Genomic DNA, 20,270 nt, shown 5'->3' with positions numbered 1-20,270 from the left:
CATTCTGAAATTCTGAAAGAGAATTTATTCAGAATGAGAAGTCACAATGAAATAGAAAGTTTTAAAAACTGACAAATACCATAAAATCTAGAAAAAGCTAGCTGCTTGACACAGCTCCATAATACTTCCCCCTGTGTTTTGTAGGAGCATATTCTTGGACTGCTTCTTCATATAACAATAATTTGGTAATATAATTTTATACAGGGAGAATAGAATAATCTGTCTCTCCTCTAGCATGTTTGGTCAAAATTTATTTTTGTTAATGATAGATTAGAAAAGTTTTCTTTAGCTTCATAACTCATTATTGATAGTAAGTCTGGGGTGACTGTTGCCAAATTTGGAAGTAACCAAATATTTTAAAATTGTAAAGGTATACACATTGAATTGGTCTTCAGTTACATTTGATGATAATGGTGTTACACTCTAAATAACTCTAGACAATCTACAGTCTACACTAGAACTGAGGAGGCTCTACAAACCAAACCATGAAGACTATACTTTAGCTAGGGCAGAAGGAAAAAGCCCCACATTCACTTTCCTTGCTGGGTCCTTGTGAAGACCACACAATTCATCATCCAGTTATTAAGACTTCCTAGATCTAAGATCAAAGCATGCTCCTTAGCTTGTGCCTACCATGAAGCCAAGACTTCATAGCCTTGCTCCGCAAACAGATACAGCTCTGACTTATGGACAACATGGCTTCCCTATTCAGAAGTGTGTCCGTTTCCCTCTCCTTGACTCAACTCCACACACTCTTAGTAGGATTCCCTTTCAGAGTTTATGGTAAATGCAAGTCTCCAATTGATTCAAGTGTTTTCCAGCCTGAATAGTGCTCTAACTACTACCTGCAGCCAAAGTTTTGATCCTGATTCTCTAGATCAACATTATCTATGGCTGTCTAAAACCTTGCACAGAAATTAATCCCTAGATTTCCATTGATAATTAATACTACACTGAAGCAGTAAATTTGTTTTGTTTTTGAGAAGACTGATTAGATGAATATTTAAAAGTACATGTTTCTCTGTGCAGCAAAGAAAACAGTCAACAAAGTGAAAAGGCAATATACAAAACGGGAGAAAACACTTACAAACCATATATGAGATAAGGGATTAGTATGTAAAATATATAAATGACTCTTACAACTCATTAACAGAAAATCAAATAACTCAATTAAAAAATAGTCAAATGACCTGAATGGACATCTCTCCAAAGAACATATACAAAGGGTCAATAGTATATGAAAAGATGCTTTTCATCAACCAATCATCAGGGAAATGCAAATCAAAACTACAAGTTATTATTATTACCTCATATCCTACAGAATAGACACTATCAAAAAATAACAATTTTTGGTAAGCAGGTAAAGAACTTGGATCCTTTGCACATTGCTGGTAAGACTGTAAAATGGTGCCTCTCTTACAGAAAACAGTATGGTACAGTAATTCTATTTTTTAAAAATTAGAATTACTATATGACTCAGCAATCCTACTTTTGCATATGTATCTAAAATAACTGAAAACAGGATCTCAGAGAGATCTCTGCACGTTCACGTTCACGGCAGCATAATTCACAATAGCCAAAATGTGGAAGCAACCTAAGTGTCCATGACAGATGAACAAATAAAGAAAATGTGGAAAACACATACAATGGAATAGCATAAGAAAGAAAACAGTCTTGTCATATGTTATAACACAGATAACCCTTGAGGACATAATGCTAAGTCAAATAAGCCAATCATAAAAAGGCAAACACTGAATGATTCCACTTGGATTAAATATCTAATACAATCAAACCAAAGAAACAGAATGTAGAATGGTGGCTGCCAGGGACTTGGGGGAAGGGAAACGGGGAGCTGTTGTCTACTGAGAAGAGTAGTCAAACCAAATGAAAAAGTTCTAGAGATCTGCCATATGACAAAGTATATATGGTTGGTACTGTACATGTAAAAATTGCTAAGAGGGTAAATTCATAACAAATGCTTTTTAACCACATAAAGTACATGCCTCTGCTTTATTCCATATCTTCCAGTCTAGCAATAGTTCCTCTAACAGTTTAACATCCTGGATTATAGCATTAGACTCCACATCCAACTTAAATTCTCCATTCTCATTGATATGAATAATATCTTCACCACAGCAACCTTCAAGAAGGGTCTATGGAAAAACAGCATTAATATAAGATGCATCAATAATCAATCCAAAAATTCAACAGAAATACTAAGCTTTCTTAGCACTTAGCACTCATAACATTAAATTCAAAAGAAAACTACTGAATAACTCAGCATTTCACAAGGTATCTTTACCTTGTTTTGTAAAACAATTCAAGTGATAAGAAAACCCCCAAATTTCAAATATTTATAAATGACTATTTAGTTTCAAATATGGAGTAAAATAAACTACATCCTATTTTTAAAATTCAATGAATCTGTTGAGTTTTAAACTTTTTCTAAGAAGTATTCATGCCACAAGTGTATGGATCTTGCTCATCTTAAGAGTTGGAGTCTGGGGGCATGGGAACAGGCATTGGTCTTTTGCCTTAATACTAGAACCCTCAGAAAGAAATACTTTTACAACGTTACCAAGTGCCTTTAATTAGAAAGATATTTAAATATGTGATTACAGTTGGATCAAAATAAAAAGCTAATACGGCTTTAAGATACTAACTCTATAGCACCATTGCCTCCCGAGAACTGCACAGCACTAGGTGTCTGGAGAACTGGGTTCGCCCCCACACCTGTGGGTGCTGAAGCAAGCAGCAGTCTGTATATGAGTCACTATCACCAGTCTACAGAATGAGGGGCCAGCCCAGGAGGTATCACTGGCTTATCAAGATCTAAAAACCTTAATTGTTTTTTATATATTCTTCTAAAATGTTTTAGAGGAAATGAAAATGTAATTATTTAAATGACGAAAAACCCAGAAGAGCCTTCATTTGATTAAATACATACTATCAAGTTTCCTTAATTTTCTTCAGGAATAACTGAAACACGAAACTCTATTACTAAGAGACTTATGAAGAGGTAAGTATCACTGTATACGAAACCCTGAGAATAAGTTTTATGAGAACGTACCTTCAAAATGTGAAAGCCAACAATGCATTTTTGTTTGATCAACACCTGATGAATCATGGAAAGTCCATTACAGTTTTCTAACTCATGTATTCTCTGTTGGTTGTATTTAATTAATGAGAGTATAACTCTCAATGCTAACGCTTGAGTTTCTTCACAGCTACTGAGTTCCACAACCTAAAGACAAAGTAGATAAATTTTTTCTAACTTGTCGAGATTAAAAACTTAACATGTGGGGTTATCTTCCATTATGTAATACCAATCTATCAGTCTCATTTGAAAGTTTATTTTTTATTGCTGACTGTTTATAATTACTTAAGAATTTTAAACAAATAAAACCAATAAGTTCCATGCTCTTATGTCTCAAATATGCTATAAATTAACTAAAATAACATTGATAACCTTAGAAGTCAGTAGCATTTTATTGGTGATCTGAAGTGTCAGCAAAATGCTTCATATTTTTGATGCTTAGTCAACAAACAGGCTCTATGTTCTATGCTGTGGAAGATAAAATGATAGACAGACTGCTTAGACTGTAAACAGGTAGACTACCTACCTCCTGTGGGGCCTGCTGATAGGTCAAAACATAAGACAGAATAAAAACTAACGATTGTGACTTGTACTTCAATTCCCCCAATGCTTTCTGACAACTACTATATGTAAGAAACAACTTACTATATGTAAGAAACAAACATCCTATTATGATTTGAAAAGGCAAAGAACAGTGAGACAATATGAATGCATGAGAGCATAAAAACTACTTCTGAGTCCATCCTGCTCAGGACAGGAAGCCTACGTGAAGAAGATCACTGGGAGAGAGAGCAAAACCACAGGAAGCAGGGCTAAACAGGTGTCCAAGGGTGGGACGCAGTCAGAAGAGAGATGAAGACTGGATTCACAGTACATGTAGGAGGCTGCAGGTTGCCTATCTGGCTAGATGGAGCAGATTAAGCTCAAAAGGTAGGCTATACCTGTAAGGGTTTTAAGGAAACTGAATTTTACTTTTGTAGGGGAGGAGGGATACAATAACAACTAACATTGATATGTCTCTTAGTACAAAAGTAGTCAAAGGTGCCCCCACTAAAGAAAAAAAAAAGGGAGACATATGACAATGATGCAGAAGTTACACTTAAGCATAAAATTTGGAAGTGAAAAAGATCAGGGTTGCTTTAATTAAACAAGGATTTGGACCACAAGGAAGTAGAAATGATTCGTACTGAAGCGAGACCATTTGTACTCTCTATTTGGATTTTAGCAGTCCTTGAAACAGTCATGTACACCACTGTCTACTCCACCTCAGGAAAAAGATTGTTCCAGCCCATAGATGGCTAAACACAACAGATAAATAAACGTAATTCTCTAAAACAGTATCCATGGCATGAGTCAAACTTTTTGACTTTCTCCTTCTCTTTCAAAAAATTTCAATTCCAAATAAGTTATTTTTGTACTTACTTGTTGACCTTTATTTTTCCCCAAGCATCTGGAAGTTTCAAGGGAAAAACAAGTTTCACAAATCTTCACATTTCTTCTCTACTTTTATTATAGCATTTTTTTTTCTCATTGGCAATATTAAATCTTATACACTTAATAGTTAGTGGTTCTAATTACATTTCTGGATAATAGAAAACTCTGACATCTTCATAAATTATTTACTTATTTACTTGACTGCACCACATGGCATGAAGGATTCTTAGTTCCCTGACCAGGGACCGAACCCATGCCCTTGGCATTGGGAGTGGAGTCTCAACCACAAGAAGACCAAGGAAGTCCCAAATCTTCATAAATTAAAAAGAAATTTTAACAAAAAAATTATTGTGGCAGAAACTTTGATGATATTCTAAACAATGTGTGCTTTTCTAATCTTGACAGTTTAATATAGTTGATACATAGCTTTACTGTTAATCAACAGGGAATCCTAAAAATTATCAATAATAAAGAAGTAGTTTATCTTTAAATAAAATTACAATCAGTGATTCTTACCCTAGCAAAGAGAAAGACAAATATACCAGTTCCACCAATCTCATGCAGAATGCCTTGAAGGGTTTTACATTCAGTGGGCTGGAGATTCTTTAGATGATGAGGTTCTAATAAGATATTGTGAACTTCTTTTGAGCTGAAGGGTCTTTGAGAGAGTTGGGTTTTCATTTGACCTTTAAGTCTAATAACTGGCTCATAGATGGTGTACTGAGCAGGACAGTAAGTTGTATATACAACTGAAAGACTTTCCTGAAACACAAATAATTTCCTTCAATAACTAAACAGTTTTAAAAGTACATTATCAACTAGCAAATGGATTATTTCAAAGTGAAAAGACAAGCAAAAAATCTTATTCTTTGTTTTAAAAAGGACAGTCACTGCACAAAACAAAGATGGACATGAAAAGCAAGACAGCTCTCACAAAGAAAAAGATCCATTTCATTTAGAAGTGGTCAATACATGTAAACCATATGAAAGCTGAGAAAAATTCCAGCTTTGATCTTTTGAGAATAAACATTAAATTATACCTATCACTATAACAAATCCCTACCATACTCATGTACTATGAACTGTTCTATGCATTTATAAATAGTAACCAATCCTTACAACCCTATGAGATGGGACTCTGGGTCAATGTATTCAAATGTATTTTGGTATTGAATTTGCTCATGGGCTGCCTACTCATTTAAATATGACTCTATAAACTAGAGCATTCTTTCCACTAGAATAAAACCCCAAACTATCAGCATACCTAACAAACTGAGTATTTCTCCCAAGCAAAGGGTAGTTTTGATTAGGTTCTAGCTCTCTGTCAAATATTCTATCAATTACTTTAAAAATTATGGTAAACTTTAAAAACAAAATGTACTCTGAGATGCTCTCAATAAAGGCTGCTACAGAAGATCACATTTACGGAAAATCATGTAGCAGCTGGAGGCTTTGGGCTTCGATCATTTTCAACCCACTGTGATTCAAGTATAGTTTCATTAGACATCATCTAGCACATCTGCATACCAACCAAACTGATGACACAGTCTATTGTATACGATTATGCTGGGTAAAACAAAATCATAAATCTACAGTAGTTTTCATTAAAAACCTGATAAAATGCCTGACTATCTGAAACAAGTCCCATCTGATACCAACACCTTGCTAGGAGGGCACCATGTCTGTCTGACCTCTTACTCATAACCCCAAAATACCAAGCTAAAAAAATCAGGCTCAAAAAAAATATGCTTTCAAAAAAGATTTTTCACATAAAACCTGTATAATTTTTGCTTGTGATAATTTCTGTTGAATTATATGAATTATAACCTCTATTTTTTTCAGGCAAAATAAAAGGTTAAGAATACTTATTTTTTTTGAAAAAAGGATTAGCCAAAAACCAGAGAGCTAAAATTATCTGAACAAACATCCATTGTATGATGAGCTCCTTGGTCTTCCTAAAGCAGAGATACTCAGTGTGTGGGCCCCAACCAACAGCAGCAACATCACCTCAGAAGTTGTTAAAAATGCAAATTCTTGGGCCACACTTCAGATCTACTGAAGCAATCTATGTTTTGGCAAGTCCTCTGGGTGATTCTGGTTGGATACTACCCATGCACTGTAGAACATTTACAATCTCTGGCCCCCATTCAGTAACAGTGGACAGCCAAAATGCCCCTAAGCTCCATTTCTGAATACTCCTTACGGAGAAAAAGATGGTGGGTCTAATACCAGATCTTTAGTTAAATTCTATATCTATTTTACCACAGATACTTAATACCACTCAAGACTTACATGTTTTAGACTATGAAGGATCAATTTCCTAGTTGCTATAATGAAAAGTATCCATCACAAGCTCCTAAACTGTGTATTAGTATAACAATATATTAGAATAATGTATAAAATGCAATCAAGAGTCTCATATAAGCAGAATTAGCAATAATTTGAAAGCAAAATTCCTAGTTGCTATTGATATTAAAGAATAAAGTAATAACCTCCAATTAAAATAAACTTATATTAAAAAAAGAAAGAAAAAAAGAATATTCTAAAATCTGAATATGTATAATTAAAAAATAAAAATTAGCACTTATTTATAAGTATGGAAAGGAAATATAATAAGCAATTTTTAAGGCTAATATGTATTATTTTTTATTATATCATAAAAGTTTTTCTTGAGTGATAAACAACAGGTATAACCTAAACTAATACTTAGTATAGAAATATAGTTCCAAGGAAAAGCAGATGAAAATTTGAAACCTGAAAACAAATTTTGAGGAAGTCAAAGTATTTTAATTAAAAAGAAAAACATTTTTAAGTAAAGAAAATGTTGAGAAACAGAAAAGAAAAACTCTAAAAATCAAATCACAGCTAATTTACCTTCAATAAACATACATAACAGTTACTAAAAAGTTAAAACCTATAAAATGAAAACTTACAATTAAAAGACCAATGTCCACATCTTTGTTGGTCATAAAAAGTTCTCTGATTTGTTCACATTGCAAAATTTCTTTATTAATGTACCTGGAGTAGTCATTCACAGGCTTGCCATATTTACATGGCATTATGGACGTATAGTTGGGTCCACAAGCATATAGATAAAATGCCTCTTGCGAGCCAATCTTAGCCCCTGAATAGCAAAAAAAAAAAAAAGTTCCTTATTTAAAATACTCCAGAATTTTTCATAAAAACAAGAAATCAGAGGAGTTTTTTTGCTAGATTCTTTAGTTGTTCACTATATCTTTCAAAATTAAAGCCTCAGTTTTCAAATTGGTGTAATGAGCAAGAAATCTATAGCAACTCTGGATGTAAAATGAATTAATATACATATATATGTATATATATAATGTTATCTGTAAAACTCTTGGTAAAATAAAGTAATAATATTTATATTTGCTCCTTAAGCTAAAAATAGGGGATTTTTTGGTTTTGTCCTGTTTTTTTTTTTTTTTTTTGCAAATGGAAATTTTCTCTCAGTGAATTCCTTTTAAAAACAACATATGGATTGGTATCATTAGTCCTTCATCCATCCATCTATCTATTCAATAAACACTGTCTAAATGCTATTATGTGCCAGGTTGAGTAATACATTTTTAAAAATCATGTATTTCTTCTTCACCTAAAATTTGGTATTTTTCTATAATATACTAAAATTATAAGTAAGAGAGACAGCCAGTCTAACTGCACCTGCTATAATGCATTTTCCAGGATTATAAAGTGATTTAATATAAGCTTCTCTTTAGCAGGCGGGTGGGGGAGGATATGTGCCTTTGCATTAAATTTATGTATCAATTGTAAGAACCACTTATCTTGAAATCTAGGAAATACAGTACTTATTAAGTACAAGTGAAGGAACAGGGATAAATACTTTATCCAGGACAATTAACTTAGTTTAATACTTGTTAACTGAAGGAAAAATCTGAAAATGCTCTGAAGGGGAAAAATATACCATTGAAGAGGAGTAAATTTCCCAGGTCCCATTTTCCAGCCAATTGCAAACATTCTTCTTGGGATGATAAACAATGGCCGATCATGCAAAATGTTTTATTGCTGTCAGATGACAAACTTGTTTTTCTTGGAAGCATAAAATCCAAAGTAACATCAGGCTTCCTACATTAAAAACAAAGTTAAATCAATTACTTCAGGGATTTTTAAAGTGTTAATGTTTAATAATTCGAAATTCTTGAACAAGTTTTTTGGTTCAGTATTGGATAATTGGTAATGGGTGAGAGAGAAGGACTGATCCTCTTGTCTCTTGGTCCAAGGTGCTGGTGGTCCACAATCCCCCAAAGGAGAGGAAGGGACAGAGATGCCTGGTGATTCATACCAGGCCATGTGAAGTATGACCAGACATTTGTGGCAAGTTTCCTTTGCCACTTGACTTCTGCATATTCACCTTCCTGGTTTAAATTACAAATCTACCACCTCTCCCTGATTTTACCAGAAAGTCTCCCATCTCAGTACACAATTCCTAAAACCTCATGCCCCCTTCAAAAACTAATCAGGAAGAGTATCACTTCTTCAGGTTTTGCTCTGACAAGGCACTGAAATGCCAATGCTTTTTGCATTTTCTGTGTTTTCAGCACTAAATATTGCAGAGCTTTTGATTAATCTCTTGCTTTTCTTCATGGATAAAAGTTATAGGAATCCTCACAAAAGGCAAAGTAGGAAAAGGTAAACTAATGCTTTCTCCTAGAGACACACGACGGGAGAACTTCATCTTCTTGTTTAAATTGCAGAGTGCCGAGCTCTTCCCTCATTCTAGACTGTTTTAAACTCTCTTAAGATAATGAAGGTAGCCTGTAAAGACAAAGTTTGTGAATAAGACAAAGCACTTAGAATAAGCTAATAATCAGAAATTCTATTTCGGTATATATTTATTTTAAAAATTTCCCTTAAGGCTTTCTATTACATACTTAATAGCTATTTAGCTATTTAAATAGGAATATTATTAACAAAGGAAAGATATGAGCTAACCTTTTTATTGAAGTTCAACTGACATACAACATTATAGTGAGATAACTTCTATTACTGTGCAGGCATCTCTTTCTTGAACCAACTAAATGGCTGTAACTGAAACAGTACTGCCACCTAGTGGCACTATGACTTAATTCAGTTCTTAAGGGTAAAGAAAACCTGTAAAATCAATGCAAGATGAGTTCAACAGACACTAAAATAATTCATACTATCTACTATGTGCCATATATTCCTATCAGATTTGTGTTCCGTTCATTAAATAAAAATTAGTAGAAAACATTAACAATTTTTTCATTGTCGTTACATCTTGAAATATATTACTTGTAGAAATAATTGTATTAGTTCCGAGAGTGATATAGTGCCAAATTTAAATCAAAGGAATACTTTTACAAGTGGTTGACCAGTTTTCCCAGCACCACTTGTTAAAGAGATTGTCTTTACTCCATTGTATATTCTTGCCTCCTTTGTCAAAGATAAGGTGTCCATATGTGTGTGGATTTATCTCTGGGCTTTCTATTTTGTTCCATTGATCTATATGTCTGTCTTTGTGCCAGTACCATACTGTTTTGATGACTGTGGCTTTGTAGTAGAGCCTGAAGTCAGGCAAGTTGATTCCTCCAGTTCCATTCTTATTTCTCAAGATTGCTTTGGCAATTCGAGGTTTTTTGTATTTCCATACAAAAGTTCTAGTTCTGTGAAAAATATGGCTGGTAGCTTGATAGGGATTGCATTGAATTTGTAAATTGCTTTGGGTAGTATACTCATTTTCACTATATTGATTCTTCCAATCCATGAACATGGTATATTTCTCCATCTATTAGTGTCCTCTTTGATTTCTTTCATCAGTGTTTTATAGTTTTCTATATATAGGTCTTTAGTTTCTTTGGGTAGATATATTCCTAAGTATTTTATTCTTTTTGTTGCAATGGTGAATGGAATTGTTTCCTTAATTTCTTTTTCTACTTTCTCATTATTAGTGTATAGGAATGCAAGGGATTTCTGTGTGTTGATTTTATATCCTGAAACTTTACTATATTCATTGATGAGCTCTAGTAATTTTCTGGTGGAGTCTTTAGGGTTTTCCATGTAGAGGATCATGTCATCTGCAAACAGTGAGAGTTTTACTTCTTCTTTTCCAATTTGGATTCCTTTTATTTCTTTTTCTGCTCTGACTGCTGTGGCCAAAACTTCCAGAACTATGTTGAATAGTAGCGGTGAAAGTGGACACCCTTGTCTTGTTCCTGACTTTAGGGGAAATGCTTTCAATTTTTCACCATTGAGGATAATGTTTGCTGTGGGTTTGTCATATATAGCTTTTATTATGTTGAGGTATGTTCCTTCTATTCCTGCTTTCTGGAGAGTTTTTATCATAAATGGATGTTGAATTTTGTCAAAGGCCTTCTCTGCATCTATGGAGATAATCATATGGTTTTTATTTTTCAATTTGTTAATGTGGTGAATTACATTGATTGATTTGCGGATATTGAAGAATCCTTGCATCCCTGGGATAAAGCCCACTTGGTCATGGTGTATGATCTTTTTAATGTGTTGTTGGATTCTTATTGCTAGAATTTTGTTGAGGATTTTTGCATCTATGTTCATCAGTGATATTGGTCTGTAGTTTTCTTTTTTTGTGACATCTTTGTCAGGTTTTGGTATTAGGGTGATGGTGGCCTCATAGAATGAGTTTGGAAGTTTACCTTCCTCTGCAATTTTCTGGAAGAGTTTGAGTAGGATAGGTGTTAGCTCTTCTCTAAATTTTTGGTAGAATTCAGCTGTGAAGCCGTCTGGACCTGGGCTTTTGTTTGCTGGAAGATTTCTGATTACAGTTTCAATTTCCATGCTTGTGATGGGTCTGTTAAGATTTTCTATTTCTTCCTGGTTCAGTTTTGGAAAATTGTACTTTTCTAAGAATTTGTCCATTTCTTCCACGTTGTCCATTTTATTGGCATACAACTGCTGATAGTAGTCTCTTATGATCCTTTGGATTTCTGTGTTGTCTGTTGTGATCTCTCCATTTTCATTTCTAATTTTATTGATTTGATTTTTCTCTCTTTGCTTCTTGATGAGTCTGGTTAGTGGTTTGTCAAGTGGTGCTGGGAAAACTGGTCAACCACTTGTAAAAGAATGAAACTAGATCACTTTCTAACACTGCACACAAAAATAAACTCAAAATGGATTAAAGATCTAAATGTAAGACCAGAAACTATAAAACTCCTAGAGGAGAACATAGGCAAAACACTCTCAGACATAAATCACAGCAGGATCCTCTATGATCCACCTCCCAGAATTCTGGAAATAAAAGCAAAAATAAACAAATGGGATCTAATTAAAATTAAAAGCTTCTGCACAACAAAGGAAACTATAAGCAAGGTGAAAAAAGACAGCTTTCTGAAAGGGAGAAAATAATAGCAAATGAAGCAACTGACAAACAACTAATCTCAAAAATATACAAGCAACTTATGCAGCTCAATTCCAGAAAAATAAATGACCCAATCAAAAAATGGGCCAAAGAACTAAATAGACATTTCTCCAAAGAAGACATACGGATGGCTAACAAACACATGAAAAGATGCTCAACATCACTCATTATCAGAGAAATGCAAATCAAAACCACAATGAGGTACCACTTCACACCAGTCAGAATGGCTGCGATCCAAAAATCTGCAAGCAATAAATGCTGGAAAGGGTGTAGAGAAAAGGGAACCCTCCTACACTGTTGGTGGGAATGCAAACTAGTACAGCCACTATGGAGAACAGTGTGGAGATTCCTTAAAAAATTGCAAATAGAACTACCTTATGACCCAGCAATCCCACTGCTGGGCATACACACCGAGGAAACCAGAATTGAAAGAGACACATGTACCCCAATGTTCATCGCAGCACTGTTTATAATAGCCAGGACATGGAAACAACCTAGATGTCCATCAGCAGATGAATGGATAAGAAAGCTGTGGTACATATACACAATGGAGTATTACTCAGCCGTTAAAAAGAATTCATTTGATTCAGTTCTGATGAGATGGATGAAACTGGAGCCGATTATACAGAGTGAAGTAAGCCAGAAAGAAAAACACCAATACAGTACACTAACACATATATATGGAATTTAGAAAGATGGCAATGATGACCCTGTATGCAAGACAGGAAAAAAGACACAGCTGTGTATAACGGACTTTTGGACTCAGAGGGAGAGGGAGAGGGTGGGATGATTTTGGAGAATGGCATTCTATCATGTATACTATCATGTAAGAATTGAATCCAGTCTATGTCTGACGCAGGATACAGCATGCTTGGGGTTGGTGCACGGGGATGACCCACTGAGATGTTATGGGGAGGGAGATGGGAGGGGGGTTCATGTTTGGGAACACATGTAAGAATTAAAGATTTTAAAATTAAAAAAATAAATAAATAAATAATAAATAAATAAAGTAAACTATTAAAAAAAATAAATCAAAGGAATAATATATTTCTTATATTCCTTGGTCACTTGCTCAATGCTCTATTACTAGATAAAATCATTAACTTATACCAAATGGTAAATTCAAAGTAATGTTCAAACAAGTGGGTGAGTAAAAATTGAGTGCTATGATTATAACTTTAGAACTGGCCACAGAGAACATCTAGACACTCATTCTGAACATGTGTAATGATTAGTTTATGATTCCTGTATCTGTCAGCCTGCCTGATTCACCAAAGGCTGTAGCGTTAGTAAAGCATGTATGTGGATGGTCAGTTGTGTCCAACTTTTTGTGACCCCATGGACTGTAGCCTGCCGGGCTCCTCTGTCCATGGGATTCTCCAGGCAAGAATACTGGAGTGGGTTGCCATTTCCTCCTCTAGGGGATCTTCCTCCTGCATCCCCTGCATTGGCAGGCAGATTCTTTACCACCGAGTCACCTGGGAAGCCCATTAAAGAAAGCAGAGGGTTTTAAAGCAGGACTCTATCCAGGCTCAGAGTCCAGGTTGAGTTTCAGCCACCCTCCTCACTGCAAGCAGCATTTTGGGTTTCTGCTGCCTCACATGGAAGGGTAGAGGCATCTCTTACTTTGTTGTGCTGCTAGAAGGACTAAATGAGGTCATCTGTGCAAAGTGCTTCCTACACTGCCTGGTAGGTGCTGAGAGTTCCAGAAATGAGGAGAGTGTCCAGCAGACTCTCACAGTCCTATCCCCAATCCCAACCAATTTAACTCAAGGTTCTGGAAACATATACTGATATGCCACAGCTCCCTTCAGGCTTAGGCAGTTGTGAAGACAGAACTTCTCAGAGAATATTTTCTTTGGACTATAGAAATTGAGATTCAATGACATATTTTCATGTACTTTTAAAAATGAATAAACTGTTCCCTTTGGCAGACACTGTGGATTGGCTACCCCAAAGCTGTTCACAAGCCTCTTCTTCCAGCCTTCCTGAGGCTGCAAGGCTGTAAGCAGCCGACTCCTGCAGCCTCCACAGCAGAGCTGACAGGCACACAGGCTTCCCTTCTTTCTCACAGGCCCTCTCTGCCTGGCTCACTCTTCCTCCCTCTTGTTCATGCAAAACTCCATCTCCTTCCTTCAGATCTCAGCTTAAATAATCTGTTTCTAGATAGGTCTTCCCTGATACCCTTCTCTTAAGCAGGAAACCAGGTATTTTCTGTCTCGGGACCCATTTGTTATCTTCACGGTACCTGTCATTATTTATACACACTCATTTAATTGTGTACCTTGCTGTCTGCTTCTTCACTGAACTATGAGCCCCCAAAAGGGAGGGAATATGTCTGTCTTGTTTACCAAGCTCCCAGGCTTAATATTGCATGTGCTCAGCACATAGCAATTCCTCAATAAATATTTGATGAACAAATGAATGAAAAAATCGATTAATTTGTGCTAAGGGTATATGTTATCTCTATGATCTAATCTACTCTGAGAGACTTTAGAGAGAATTGGACAATAAAGTATATAAAGCACCTTGCAAAAGGTCTAGCTGCCTCATCCCGGATTCAAAGCTGCTGTCACGCAGCATCACCATGCCCATTCATTTTTCTTTCTCATCATTCAACTTAGATATTCCTTCCAACCAGCTCGGTCCTCTCCTGTGTTATACTAGTTTCCAATTCTGTAGTCCCTTTCATGCTATTTCATTCAATAAAATACTTTCCAACTCTTATAAATCCCAGTACCTTACAACTCTCTCTAAGTTAAACTTTACATTAAGATATTTCACAAGATATTTCTTATTAATTTGACTCACAGTTCTCCTGGTTTGTAAAAATCAAATAGTACTATAACCAAACCTATCACCTGGTATATTTCTAGGTTTCTATCTTAATCTATCACCTAATATACTGGCTTATATTTTTTTCTAGTCATTCTAATTTCTTTTGAAACTCTGATTTAATTTTGGTATTAGTTTTATTAGCCACTTAATTTAAATAATTCCTTATGGATTTATCTTATAATATATTGGCTTGATGGACTAAATTCATAAATGTCTAAATGTTCAGATTTGTACATGGTCCCCAAATCCAAATATTAATCTTCAATGGTCTCTTCTAAGGCAAATTAATTTTGTATGTAAGTGATAAAAAAGAAAAATATCTCACTTGACAGATTCCTATTAAAATACAGTAAATTTCATCTATAGTCCTTTTGTAATTTGTTTCAGAAGCTGTAACAGAATAATTAAAATTATAACTGAGATTATTAAGTATTTGCTAAAAGTGTTTCATACCTCTGTCCAGAGATCCATATGGAGATTTTCCCATGGATATTCTTTTTCCCTTGGGGCTGCTGTAAGTAGGTGAGTACTAAATGTTGCCATTGGCTTGGGAGGAAAATATTCTCCTGTGATTCAACCTGTGCTAGTAACACAACTTTTGTATCATCGTTTGAATCCATGCAGACACTGAACAAAAAGAGTAAAGGCATAGGCTGAAACATGAAATTTCTGATATCAGTTTTTAACATGTATAGTTAAGTATAACTCTAGATATTTAAGTAAAATTTAAAAACCAGTTCTAGTATTAAACTAACTTGGAAAGTCAGGTGGTCTTTGTTTTATATCATAATCTGCTTGATTATTTTATTATACTATAACCTCACTTCATGAACTTAAAAATAGATTTGGCTCATTTGCTAGTATTAACAATTTGGGCAATAATCTTCAGAATGCAATTTGCAAAAAAAAAAATTATTATTACTATCTATATAATCATTGCCCTTTTAGTGCAATGTTTGCTTCATACAGAAATTAATACATATACATAAATATCTAAACGCTAGTATGTATCATTGGTCTAACCTACTCTGAGGGATTACTAAGAGAATTAAGATATAATTTACATAAACTACCTAGTAACCTTTATAACATTTATAGAACATAGATCCCTAAGTAACATATTTTACTTAAATTTTAATAAACATTATTGTAGTTCAGTTGCTCAGCGGTGCGCGACTCTTTGCGACCCCATGGACTGCAGCTTGCCAGGCCTCCCTGTCCTTCACCATCTCCGGGAGTTTGCTCAAACTCATGTCCATTGAGTTGGTGATGCCATCCAACCATCTTGTCCTCTGTTATCCCCTTCTCCTTCTGCCTTCAATCTTTCCCAGCATCAGGGTCTTTTCCAATGAGTTGGCTTTTTGCATCAGGTGGCTGCAGTATTGGAGCATCAGCTTCAGCATCAGTCCTTCTGATGAATATTCAGGACTGATTTCCTTTAGGACTAACTCGTTTGATCTCCCTGCAGTTGAAGGGACTCTCAAGAGTCTTCTCCAATACCATAGTTCGAAAGCATTAATTCTTCAGTGCTCAGCCACCTTCTTTATGATCCAACTTTTACATATTTATAAAAATAGTATCATACTGTTCATACTCTCTCAATACAAATAAAAGACTTGTATCTATACTAGTTAACAAAGGAGGCAAGAAAAAAGGACAAGATAGCAATGAGAACCTAAGTCTATGAGATAATGGCTATTAAATATATAATCTGCATGAAAAACAGCTGCCTGTTAACATCATAAGATTACTGCAATCAGACAGAATACATCCATAGATAAGACTTCAGTAAGTATTTGGTCCAAGATACACTGAGAACTAACATAGTGAACTTTAGAGTTTAATTACAGATTTTATATATTATTACAAAGATTATATTAATCGTTTGAATCTACCTTCTTTTTTTAAAATTAAGAGTTTTCTATTTTGTCACAATGATCTTTATAGCAGATTTCACATTAATGTCTTTTACATAAATTATTTAAATACCTAAGCTACTCATGGGGGGCAGGGTTGAGGATAATTATTACCGAAAAATAAAAGTGCCGGTGTGGGGATCAGCCCACACTTGGATGATCAGTGCTTTGGATCCCAATGAGATCATATGAATACAACCTCCTCCTATGAGCCTTTCACCAGGATTCACATATGCTGCACCTTCCAGTCTGTTGTTCTCTATGAAAAAAAGATGTTACGATGATTAGTCAAGCATCTGACAAAAACTGAGTGGAAAGTAATGTAAATTGAATTTTGCCACCTAAGAATTGATAGCTGTAAACAATGTACATGTGATACTACTGATGAAGGTGCTATCTAATGTACATGGAGAGTTTTCTGTATTAGGTAATTTTGCTCTGCTCTTTCGATGTACAATTTATAAAAGAAAACTCTATTAACTACCCAACATATTAAATTATCTGCTAAGATTTCTTAAAAGTTCAATTTCCTAGGCTAACCTATAAAAATACCTAAGTATGCTATGCTAATAACTTGGAAATATGTCTGTGGAAAAGTAGATTCAGAGCTCCAACTGTAGATACCAGGTGACATTTCCCACCCTTCAGTCTTGACAGTGTCATTAAGGTTTTCTTTTCTATCTATAGGTCAGTGGTAGAAGCTGTTCCTAGAAACCAAATACTGGTGAAGGCCTAGTGTCCTGAAGCAGAGGCTCCAGTGGGGTGTGTAAACTCTGTGGAATGAAGAGTTATTGAGGCTAGCACCTCCCGATAATCATAACCCCCCAAACCTCTAGCTCAGTCATTTCATTTACTCCATAGACCATAAGAATTAGCCCACTTTCCTACCACCATAAACTGCTTTTTAACGAACAAGTTCTTTCTACCTAGCAGTTTCATAGCCACAAAAAAGTGATTCAATAGGCTGTAGAAAGAACTGGAATGAAATTTATTCTCATGCTGGAGGTTGGCTGATACGGTTACACATTTCGTGACAGGAACTAGAAGAGAGGCACTGAGGAAAGATACAGCGTATGAAGGAGAGCTTGAACTACGAGAGAGAAAGGAGATGAAATGGAGGTGGAATGACAGGAGACAGGGAACAGGTAAGAGAAGGATGGAAGAGCGGCTACAGGGTTCCACACCTTCCTTTTCAAACATCAGGAGCCACCCTAACCCAGTGATGGGACCACGACAGAGGCATGAAATCGGGTTGGTGATCCCAAAGCAGTTGCGTGTGTGGTGGTCCACCTGCCTCCCTCCTCACACTCCCTCTCTCACCCCACACTAAGCAAAAGTACAGAAGAAAATGGTGTTTAAGGCTGTCCGACCATTCAGGCTTTGGTACGTCAGAACCTACCATCACTAAGGCATTCCATGAAGAACGTGTGGGCAGTAAGTCAGAGTATCACTGTGTTCCTAGTGCTCAACTAAAACTGCCTTCTGAAAAGTCTTAGTACACAGATAATGCTGTTGTTGTACCTGTTCCATCAAAACTACTGTCCAATAAAATCAGTGACTTGTTTCTTTTCCTTGTCTTCTTCCCTTTTTCTGTGGCACTCTCAGGTTCGAGGATACACTCCACATTAAACCACAGGGAAATGCTGAAACCTTCTGACAGGTGTGGCTGTCCGAGCAAAGGCAAGTGGACCGGGGCTATGTGCCAAGAGGAAAGCAGCTGCTGGGGAAAACTCTCACTGTCGCCCTCTTTCTTACAACGTGACACTCGTGCTCTTCTCAATAGCCCCATGGCCTTACTGTTGAGAATCCCGGGGCACTTTTGTGATGAAACATCATTGCTTAAATTTGGAGTATACAGTAAAGGGAAGGTTAGATACTGTGAAGGACTCATAGTAATGTCACTTTCAACAATTTTCAGAATACCCAGAAGAAGAATTTCCTAAAGGAAGAGAAAACCAAACAAAACTTTACTGCCATTGTTACAAGGTACATAATAATCTTGAAAATCAGGTTATAAACAAAAATACAAACATAAACATATGTATATCAGTATTTATATTTAAATAACTTCCTACCTACTATATCATTAAAATTTTCATTTTTGTGTGTTGGCTCAGATGGTAAAGCATCTACCTACAATGCACGAGACCCAGGTTCGATACCTGGGTTGGGAAGATCCTCTGAAGGAAATGGCAACCCACTCCAGCACTCTTGCCTGGAAAATCCCATGGACGGAGGAGTATGGTAGGCTACAGTCCATGGGGTCGCAAAGAGTTGGACACAACTGAGCAACTTCACTTTCACTTTTCAAAATATGAAAGAGATTTCAGTCTTAAAACATATAATTTCTTGTTGTTAATTTCTTTTAGATTTAGAAGATTTTAAAAAGGTTCAAAGCTAAAAAGTTCTGAGCTGGTTTTAAGTGTTAGAAATTAAGTACAATGATTGTAGCAAGAATCATGTCTACCAAAGAAAGGTGTTTATTTCCAAGTGCAATCCAGTTACTTCTCTCAATTATTTTTAAATGAGGGATAGAACCAGAGACCTTGCAAATTCTTCAGGTTTCTGAATAGTATTTATGGTATGACTGACTTCCTAAAATTGAGTGCTCAGTTACTTTCCACCTTATTTTATGTGCCTTTTCCCTAATCAAATAAAAATTTTTCATCTTTTTTAGATTTATAATTACAAGTTTCTGGTTAAACTGAAACACAGAATGTACAAAAGAGATGACAGGAAACAAGTATTTAATTAAAGAGAAAAGCAACAACTAAGGAGACTAGTAAAAAAAAATAGAAAAGATTAACCCAGTACAATGTCCTACCCATTCATAAAACAACATCTAATGTCAAATACTATGATAAATGAACTCAGAAAAATAGAAACATCCCATAAATATATAGTCAGTTCTCAATTGTCTGCACTAGTGGTTTTTGACCTCGTGTTTCACAGAGCTCCTTCAGGGTCTATAAGGCTCAAGTAAGGTGGTGAAACAGGCAGGGCTCAGGAACATTCTCCAATCCTACTTCAAAGAAAGTAGCTCCAAGGCTTTCTGTTTTAATGCTTATGCGTTGAGTCAAGATTTCATTATAAAAATGGGCTTCTCAGCAAAGAAGAGTCTAAAAATCACTAAGCTGTACCAACGGACAAGTGATTAAGATAAAATGAAGAGTGAATAATAATTTTCTAAAAAAAATGATAACCTTCAAAATGGTTATCATTACTCATAATTATCTTTAGTAATTAAAATTATTCAGCATTTCTTAAGCACACAGACTTGGGGTGGAATCAGGTAAAAGGGTTTATGACCCCAATGATATATCTAGTTTGCCAAAACAGAAGTGAAATAGTTAAAATTGTATAAATAATAAAATAATTGAGAATTCTGTATGGCAAAAACCACTACAATACTGTAAAGTAATTAGCCTCCTATTAAAATAAATAAATTTTAAAAAAGCCTGCAGGGAAAGACCCAATATTAACAGCAAAAAAAATTAAATTTAATAAAAAAATTGAGAATTTCACACACAATAACATGGAGTTGACTGTATAACAATTATCACATCAAAAGAGGGAGCTTAGTGATTTCTTA

At 35.3% G+C, this 20,270-nt stretch overlaps 1 protein-coding gene across 1 annotated transcript in view; it reads right to left on the bottom strand.

Annotated features, from left to right (window-relative positions):
- Positions 1-20,270, bottom strand: part of LYST (lysosomal trafficking regulator) — a 140,412-nt gene that overhangs the window by 85,811 nt on the left and 34,331 nt on the right. Inside the window, exons 10-17 of the mRNA XM_068981849.1 lie at positions 18,200-18,617; positions 16,793-16,937; positions 15,216-15,389; positions 8,475-8,635; positions 7,465-7,655; positions 5,048-5,293; positions 3,071-3,244; positions 2,004-2,153 (exon numbers count right to left, since the gene is read on the bottom strand). Coding sequence (XP_068837950.1) covers positions 2,004-2,153; positions 3,071-3,244; positions 5,048-5,293; positions 7,465-7,655; positions 8,475-8,635; positions 15,216-15,389; positions 16,793-16,937; positions 18,200-18,617 — 1,659 coding nt within the window. The remainder of the gene's footprint in view (positions 1-2,003; positions 2,154-3,070; positions 3,245-5,047; positions 5,294-7,464; positions 7,656-8,474; positions 8,636-15,215; positions 15,390-16,792; positions 16,938-18,199; positions 18,618-20,270) is intronic.

This window comes from Capricornis sumatraensis, chromosome 10, assembly GCF_032405125.1.
Source record: "Capricornis sumatraensis isolate serow.1 chromosome 10, serow.2, whole genome shotgun sequence".
Lineage (NCBI taxonomy): Eukaryota > Metazoa > Chordata > Mammalia > Artiodactyla > Bovidae > Capricornis > Capricornis sumatraensis.
The sequence above is the reverse complement of the archived record's forward strand: the minus strand, read 5'-3'. Positions and strand labels throughout refer to the sequence as shown.